This window comes from Apodemus sylvaticus, chromosome 9 (assembly GCF_947179515.1).
Source record: "Apodemus sylvaticus chromosome 9, mApoSyl1.1, whole genome shotgun sequence".
NCBI classification, from domain to species: domain Eukaryota; kingdom Metazoa; phylum Chordata; class Mammalia; order Rodentia; family Muridae; genus Apodemus; species Apodemus sylvaticus.
In genome coordinates, this window is record NC_067480.1 from 21,418,466 (window position 1) to 21,428,245 (window position 9,780).

A 9,780-nucleotide genomic window follows, 5' to 3' on the forward strand; every position below is an offset into this window, starting at 1 on the left:
CATCTAAATGTAATTTTAACTTTGGTGTCTTATCATTTTAGCCATTTGCCAAAATAATTTTTTTTTGTCTTCTGTTGAGGGACATCTGGATTCTTTCCAGCTTCTGGCTATTATAAATAAGGCTGATATGAATATAGTAGAGCATGTGTCCTTATTACCTGTTGGTAATATACCTGTTGGGTATGTGCCTAGGAGTGGTATAACTGGTATTAAGTACTATGAGTACTACTCAGGTAGTAAGTACTGTCTAATTTTCTGAGCAACCCTCCAGAGTGGTTGTACCAGCTTGCAATCCCACCAACAATGAAGGAGTGTTCCTCTTTCTCCACATCCTCACCAGCATCTGCTGTCACCTGAGTTTTTGATTTTAGCCATTCTGACTGGTGTGAGGTGGAATCTTGAGGTTGTTTTGATTTACATTTCCCTGATAACTAAGGATGTTGAATATTTCTTTAGGTGCTTCACAGCCATTTGATTTTCCTCAGTTAGGAATTCTCTGATTAGCTCTTTACCCCGTTTTTAAAGCTCCACTATGTTCATATTGGCCTTATTTATAATATCCAGAAGCTGGAAAGAATCCAGATGTCCTTCAACAGAAGACAAAAGAATTATTTTGGCAAATGGCTAAAATGATAAGGCACCAAAGTTAAAATTACATTTAGATGGAGCTGAGAATGAAGGCTTAATTGATACAGGAGCAGATTAGACATAGATGTCTAATCAACAAAAGAGTATTATTTGATTCTCTGGAGCTAATCAGAGTATTTTATTTGATTCTATGGAGTCTAACTTCTTGAGTTCTTTGTATACAATATTGAATATTAGCCCTCTATTGGATGTAGGAATGGTAAAGATCCTTTCCCAATCTGTTGGTTGCCATTTTGTCCTATTGACAGTGTCTTTTGCCTTACAGAAGTTTTGCTGTTTTATGAGGTCTCAATTGTCTATTCTTGTTCTTAGAGCATAAACCATTGATGTTCTTTTCAGGACATTTTCCCCTGTGCCCATGTATTCAAAGCTCTTCCCCACTTTCTCCTCTATAAGCTTCAGTGTATCTGGTTTTATGTGGAGGTCCTTGATCCACTTGGACTTGAGTGTTGTATAAGGAGATAATGGGTCGATTTGCATTTTTCTACATGTTGACTACCAGTTGTTCCAGCGCCATTTGTTAAAAATTATGTCTTTTTTCCACTGGATATTTTTAGCTCCTTTGTCAAAGATCAAGTGATCATAGGTGTGTGGGTTCATTTCTGGGTCTTCAATTCTATTCCATTGAACTACCTTGCTGGTCTCTGTACCAATACCATACAGTTTTTATCTTGTTCTGTAGTACAGCTTGAGGTCAGGGATGGTGATTCCCCCAGAAGTCCTTTTGTTTTTGAGAATAGTTTTCACTATCTTGGTTTTTTTTGTTATTCCAAATGAATTTTCAGATTGCTCTTTCTAGCCCTATGAAGAATTGATTTGGGTTTTGATGGGGATTTCATTGAATCTGTAGATTGCTTTTGGCAAGATGGCCATTTTTACTATATTAATCCTGCCAATCCATGAGCATGGAATATCTTTCCATCTTCTGAGATCTTTGATTTTTTTTCTTCAGAGGCTTGAAGTTCTTGTCATACAGATCTTTCACTTGGTTGGTTAGATTCACACCAAGGTATGTAATATTACTTGTGACTATTGTGAAGGGTGTCATTTCCCTAATTTCTTTCTCAACTTTTTTATCCTTTGCGTATAAGAAGGCTACTGATTTGTTTGAGTTAATTTTATATCCAGCCACTTTGCTAAAGTTGTTTATCTGCTTTAGGAGTTCTCTGGTGGAATTTTTGGGGTCACTTGAGTATACAATGGTATATTTACCCAATGGAGTACTACTCAGCTATTAAAAACAATGAATTCATGAAATTATTTGGCAAATGGATGGAACTAGAAAATATCATCCTGAGTGAGGTAATCTAATCACAAAAGAACATACATGGTATGTACTCACTGATAAATGGATATTAGCCCAAAAGCTCAGAATAAACAAGATACAATTCACAGACCACATGAAGCTCAAGAAGAAGGAAGACCAAAGTGTGGGTGCTACGTTTTTCTGAGAAAGGGAAAAAAATAGTCACAGGAGCAATTATGTAGACAAAGTGTGGGGCAGAGACTGAAGGAAAGGCCATCCAGAGACTGTCCTGGGAATTCATCCTATAAATAGTCACCAAACCTGACACTATTGTGGATACCAATAAATGCTTGCCGAAAGGAGCCTGATATGGCTGTCTTCTGAGAGGCCCTGCCAGAGCCTTACAAATACAGAGGCAGATGCTAGCAGCCAACCATTGGATTGTGCACAGGGTCCCCAGTAGAGGAATTAGAGAAAAGACTAATGGAGCTGAAGGGGTTTGCAACCTCATAGGAAGAACAAAAATATCAACCAACCGGACCCCCCAGAGTTCTCAGGGACTAAACCATCAACCAAGGGGTGAACATGGCTCCAGCTGCACTTGTAGCAGAGGAATACCTTGTTAGGCATGAATGGGAGAAGAGGTCCTTGGTCCTATGAACGCTTGATAGTTGCCCCAGCAAAGGGAAATCCAGGGAGAGTAAGTGGGAGTGGGTTGGGTGGAGGACCATCCTCATAGAAGCAGGGAGAGAGGGGATGGGATAGGGGTTTCCTGGGAGGGGGGAAACTGGGAAAAATAAAAACAAAAAAAGAAATGTAAATAAATAAAAATCCAATATTTTTTTTTGTCTTTTCTGAGTTTTCTGTATTATCTATTGAAGATGCTCTGGCCTTGATATCTGAGTTACTAATGTTTATATCCAGAGCAGTGTTGTTTAGTTGTTCTGCAGATGAATTTCTCCACTGTTGACCTGAGATGGCCAACTTGAATTTGATATCAGAGGCCTCTTGGGGCATTTCCCTATAAGGGGTTTCCTTCTTTGTCCCTTGTTGATCTACATTCATTAGTCCAGTGTTGGCCTTTGTCACACCTTCTGCATATTCTAGAAGGCTTGGTTCTTCTTTTTGGATTTTCTCTAGGGAAAAAACATGGTTTCTAGGAATACTTTGTCTATAATCCCTTTTAAAATGACCTTGCTCACCAAAATTAAAACATTCAACAGTTGGATTTCTTAAAACCTGTAGAGATTATTTTTTTCTATTGAAGCTGCATTTTTACACATTTTTTTGGTTTTTTGGATTTTTTTTTGAGGCAGGGTTTCTCTGTATATCCCTGGCTGTCCTAAAACTTACTCTGTAGATCAGGCTGCCCTCGAACTCAGAAATCTGCCTGTCTCAGCCTCCCAGAGTGCTGGGATTACAGGCATGTGCCACTACCACCCAGCTTTACACATTTTTGATGCTAGCCTTCTTATGAGTTGTCATTTAAATTCTTTCTGAGTGTGGCAGAAAGTAACTAAAACCATAGACATAGCCCCAAGAGCAGAGTGCAAGCAGTCCTCAACTTGCACTCACATGAGGCCTTACAAACCATGCACCCTTCACTCTACACAAGCACATGGATTAATCTCACGAACCTGCTCAGCAGCAGACATCCAGAACAAGACAAATACCTTGGATGTCCTATAGGCCACTCTCAGAAGAGAGCGGTAACTCTGGTCAGATCCGGTCAAGTGTTGAACATGGGGCAGAATGCCTGGGGTTGAATGGAGGATACAGTGGGAGTGGACATCTTTTCCCTAACTACAATATAGTGAAGTCCCAAGACTGTAGGTTTACAAATGTATTTCAATGTTTGTGTATATGTGAATACATATATAATATGTACATATTTACTGCTATATTAAATTCAGACTATGGCTCTTTATGAGAGATTATATATATATTAGATATGCTTCATCAGAGCCATGGAACTTACTATGAGGAAAACTTGGCAATATGTTTAGAATTAATTTATGTGACTTTTAAAAAATTTATTGATGTGCATTGTGTTTATCTGTTAGTGTGGAAGAGTGTGTATAGGTGCTCAATGAAGTAAAAGCTGGGTGTGGATTTGGAGTTACATCTGGTCAAATATGATAGAGAGTTTATAAATTATATTGGATGCTGATCTTTATCTCCCATGAACACAGTATATCTTGTTTACTCCAAAATTATTCATCCACATCCATAACACGGTTCAGTATGGTTGGAGTTGTAGAAGGGCAGCTGGAACATGAGGCTGGCCTGCACAATGGAGTTCAGGCAGCTTCCACAGTAGGTACCCAGGACCAGATGGGCAGGTACATGCCATGGGAAACAAGGTCATAGGACACCTCAGGGGACAGCAAATAGCCATGAACTGACCATAGGCCATTATCGGAGATGGAGTCACAGGACGATTTTGAGCCTCCTGTCATGGATACTTGGAACTGAACTCTAAGAACACGCAACACCAAGCACTCTTAAGTGATAAGACACATCTCCAGCCTCTGGAATCAAATTTGACAAGTCTAAAGCTCCAGACAGAGATTAGCTAAAGGGAAAGGGAAGAGTCTTGTATGCTCACAAGGAGTCACCAAGATATACATCAAAGTGGGGTAGGAAAAAATGTGACTTGATTTTAGCAGTTTATTCTGTTATGTCTATTCTAGACATTAGTCCAAATATCTGTTTCCTTTCATAGAAAAAATTCTTTCATTACCAATAAATATAAATCATATTCACTGCACCACACATTAAAAAGTGGCTTTGACCTTTCTCTCCACAACAGAGCAGTCCTATGCTACCTGCTTAGTTAGTACTGAGTCTATAATGTGCTTCCAGGAACCATTGCAGGATGGATGGACAGAAGAGGTTGTACAGTGTTTCATTAGACATCTTCCGTCCAGCCCTCATTGCACATCCTCCTTCACAAGGCTGTGCCTCTGTCCCAGCCTCCGCAGGGCATCCTTCACATCCTTGTTGCGCAGACTGTAGATGAGAGGGTTGAGCATGGGGATGACCAGGGTGTAGAAGACGGAGACCACTTTCCCCTGCTCCATGGATGTCAGAGCGCCTGGCTGGGCATACATGACAAACACAGTTCCGTAAAACAAGGACACGGCTGTCATATGTGAACCACAGGTGGAGAAGACCTTGTGCCGTCCTGACCCTGAGTGCATCCTAAGGATGGTCATAGTGATGTAGCCATAGGAAACCAGGACCACGAGAGTGGTAGACACGATGATGAGCCCACAGATGCCGAACATGACAAGCTCATTGAGAGCTGTGTCAGCACAGGCCAGCCGGAGCAGTGGGGGCACATCGCAGTAGAAGTGGTCAATACGGTTGGAACTGCAGAAGGGCAGCTGGAACGTGAGGCTGGTCTGCACAATGGAGTTCAGGCAGCCTCCACAGTAGGTGCCCAGGACCAGACAGGCACAGGTCATAGGGCACATGGTCACAGGGTACCTCAGGGGACTGCAGATGGCCATGAATCGGTCATAGGCCATGACTGCCAACAGGAAGCCTTCAGTTGTAACCAGAAGTGAGAAAAAGAAGAACTGGGTGGCACATCCTGCAAAGCTGATGACCTTAGAGGAGGAGAGGAAGATGCTCATGGCTTTGGGGGCAATGACAGTGGAGTAACAGAGGTCGACAAAGGACAGGTTCTTGAGGAAGAAGTACATGGGGGAGTGCAGGCGGGCATCCAGGGTGATGACCACGATCATGGTGAGGTTGCCCAGGACGGTAACCAGGTACAGTGCCAAGAAGACAGCAAAGAGCAGGGCCTGGGTCTCTGCACCTCCCCCAAAACCTACCAGCACAAACCCCTGCAAGGACACTGCTGAGAGACTTCCATTTCTGTGCACTTGTGTGGCCATGAGTAAGTAAAGATGCAGAGAGATGGATGCAGAGGGCAAGATGATTTCACTGCTGTAGTTGGATATTCTACAGGATGCCAGAACCAATTTTTGACATGCTGTCCACTCTCCCAAAAAGCCTGCTAGAGGCTGTGATCTGCCCGATGATCTTGAGTAACCTGAAAGGGAGACATTTCCTCTGATTTACTTAGTTCTCAAGAATGTATTGAGCCTTCCTTCTACGTGAGGCTGGGCAGTGTTCTAAGGACACAGAGAGACTTCCAAAGTTGAGTGATGGAGTATAGGCATCCTTTCAAGGTCCACATGCCTGCCCCTTAGTTACTTAGTTATGGCTACCACATCACAACGATACCCCAGAGCATCTCCGTTAGCACAGTGGTCTGCTGAGTTCACTCAGACCAGTCAGTCATCTTGGTTCAGTGTTCTGAAGGACCTCCGGCTCTCCCCAAACATGCTGATCATGTTCCCACCAGGAGGAGTACCTCAGTCAAGCATATGGAATGTTCTCCATGCTGAGACTGAGACTCTGTTTACCCTGCAGGATGCTCAACAACTCTAGCTCCAAGATTTATCCACAAATAGCAATCCATGTACAGACCTTCTGCTTGCTGGAGGATGTGAGAATCTCCAGCTAATGACTGCAAGTTGGAGATGTGGTAAAGGGGGCAGCTGAGGCCCATGTCCTGAGAAACAGGAGGACTGTGTTTCAGACATACTTGGACATGCTCATAGTCTCCAGCTAGGTCACATGGACAATTATATTCCCTGTTCCAGTTCATCTTTGTGAGTTTATATATTCTTATACTTTGCTGATGAAAACCAGAGAGAGCTGTCCTCTGGTCTTCTAGCCATTTACAGCCACTTTCTCTTATTCATAATGATCATAAACAGCATCAATAAATTATGGCTATTCTCTAAGTGGCTGTGTTGGTGACCATGCTTTTGACTGATAAATCAATGCAGGGAGGTGATGTACTAAGTGTCCTGGGTGGAGATAAGAGTGTGTCTGTTCTCCATTACCCTGGAGTGTTAAAGGGCTTGTCTGGTCTGTGTGAGTTCATCTTCTGTGCCCTCTACTCCCCTCCAGAGTTCACCCTCTCACTGGAGTCAAATGCTGGTAGGAGGACATAGCCACTTTTTCTCACTGTGAGCTCGCAGGTGTGCATGGAGTGGCTGCATGCTCACACTCTTGACACACCAGCAGCCACAGCACTGGCTGCCTAGGTTTCCATGGTGATATGTGTGATATGTAAATGAATGTTGATCCTTTGTTTCCAGTTGTAATGTATACTAGCTTGATCATCTCATGCTGAGGAAAAACATTATCTAGGGATGTTTGAGGAAGGAGAGGGAGGCATGGATTGAGAGAACACTGTCCTGCTGTGGGATAGCTGGCAGACATTATGTATGGAGGGAAAGCCTGTGCTCCCCTTGGCCTTGTTCCTCCCCAACAATCATCATCACACTGTCCTGTGAGAGGGTCGGACGGAGAGTTTCAGCCCACATACCTGCAGAATTGGAGTTGGTATTTAATAAGGCCCACAAGCAGCACACTCTAACCTGTGCCAAAAGCCAGGGATGAGCAAAATGAAATATGACAGTTTGGTAAGTTTGGTACACGGCAGGCACTGTGTGCTCCGCCTTTCTTCTCTCCATCCATACGGATGGTCTCCTACTCCCCACAGGCAACTCAATGAACTTACCTTTCCTAGGTAAGTCTGGTCTACTCCAAGGACACACAACTAATAAACATGTTCCCAGTGCCCCGGGCTGAAGAGGCAGACGTCAGTTGTCTCTGGACCATTATCAGGTCAGTCATGGAGTGAGATGACTGTGATCAGGGTTGGGCACCTGGGTCCCTGGAAGGGACCAGCTATGTGAGTTTTGGCTGCGGCAGTTTCTGGGTCTGGTAAGAGAAAAGGTGGGGCTTACTTGCTTTGCCCACTCTCACATTATTTCTAGCAGGGTACTGTGTGAAGTTGCCTGCCCTTGGAGTCACTCTGCTGGATAAGATGTTCTGCATCTCATAGTGCCTGGGCTCTTGGCCTCCAATGGCCAATTAAGGAGTTACTGGCCACCAGCAACTGGGACCATAACTCCCTGGGCTCCAGAGGTGGAAAGCTAGCTGTGGCCAATCTCTGTGACATTGACAGTACTCTCTATGGGTTTGTAGGAAGGCTGCAGTACTCTGGAAACCTTGAAGGGTTCGCCAGAATTACAGCAGAGACAACTCGGTTCCATCTGTTCCAGGTGTCTCTCATTAGAGCAGTCATTCCTAAGGGGGCAATGTGGCCCACTGGCCACAGTCGACCCCCTTGTTTCTCTCTCCAACTCACTGTATTGATTTGGGAAGAAGGATGTAGGGAGGCCTCCCTAGGGGAGATGGCCAGCTCATGCTATCCTAGGTGGCAACTAGGACCACATGGCCAACTAAGTGCAAATCCAATACCCTTGGTGTTATTAGAAGCCTGGGTAGATGACACCCATCCTGTTTATGTTCCTTTCTGGCTGTTTCAGGTTAGCAATACCTATCATGAAGGAAACGTCTGTATGAAGGAATTCAAGCCAGTAAGCAGTGACCCAACTGGAAGAGACAAAAAGGAGAAAATTCACAGTGGCCAGAGTGATCTCTTCTGTCGCTCCGCAGCTAGCTCTCTTCCCACATATGCATCTGAATGTCTCAGGGTTTCACTATGTCCTCATGTCACAGATCACACCTATACACAGTAGCTCACATCCAGACACTCAGTGTTCACTTTAAGATCTTTAGTTTCTCTCTGAAGATTGAGGCAACGACCACATTTTTACTGGTGATAGGGTATAACCTTCACATCTGAATTCTGAGAGACAGTCTGCATGTTCTTTCCCACCATGGCTAGAGTGCATCATTAGGGCACATTCCAGACAATAACCAGCAAGGTTAAATCTGGGGTGCAAACTGTAACCCCTTATTTCAGGTGTGAACTCTCAGTGCAGGTATGAGACCCTATGTATGATATGAATAAAGGCTTCTGAATGCTGGGTAAGATCCAGGGTTCAGGACAGATTTCCTGCATGCTGGTGTCACTTCTTATTCAATTATTAAGCCTCCATGCCCTATAATATCATAAAAATGTGATCTGCAGAAGACAAACAGGAGACATTGGCCAGCTGAAGTTTTCAGATCAAAATCACAGGAAGGGCAAAACTGTTGTCTCAGCTCCAAGACAGGCAGGCAGTAGATGTTCCCTTGTATTCAGGAAATGGCCAGCCCTTTGGTGCTATTCAGGCTGGCAACTGATTAAACAAGCACTAACCACATTAAGGAGGGAAATTTACATTACTTAGTCCATGAGCTGCAGCTTTAAACAGTCCTACAGCATCTTCAAAGAAATACCCAGAATAGTATTTAGCCAGTTATGCAGATACCCAATGTCCAAGTTATGCTGACACATGAAATTAGCCTCTACACCATGTTAGGTAATTAAAGATCTCAAAAATGGTAGCATTGAGCAGTGTTGAGATCCACAAATGCACATGGTGATGGATGAGGACTCTCAAGGATTCTTTACAGTGCAAACAGGGAATGGATATAGGAACCAGCTGCTGGCTCATGAATTCTTACCAGAAAGACACAGTTCCCATATTGTATATGTCAGGGAAGCATAAACCACAATATTCCCATAAGAGAACCCAAGAGTTCAGATCTGCACCTGGGACTTCATGCCTGCACGTAGGTGCTCACAATGTACTCCAGATCTGACACCTATACATATTAGCTCACACCCAGGAATTCAACTTGTCCCCAGGAACTCACATCTGTACACAGGAACTCACACTCTGTAGCCTCAATGCCCAGGGAACATGGTACTTCCTTTTAGTGACCACAATTTTGCTACCATGGCTGACTGCTCTTTACAATCTGTCATCCATATTTCACCAACCCCTTTATACCACACACCCCAGGCAATGTCGATACAGTTCTAGGATGCTGTTACTTTG

General features: G+C 43.7%; 1 protein-coding gene across 1 annotated transcript; it reads right to left on the minus strand.

The window, feature by feature from the left end:
• Nucleotides 1–4,827: 4,827 nt before the first annotated feature.
• On the minus strand, nt 4,828–5,799 carry LOC127692692 (olfactory receptor 12-like). The gene has a single exon (XM_052193298.1). It carries the CDS (start codon nt 5,797–5,799, stop codon nt 4,828–4,830), a length of 972 nt encoding a protein of 323 aa, XP_052049258.1.
• Between the last annotated feature and the right edge of the window lie 3,981 nt (nt 5,800–9,780).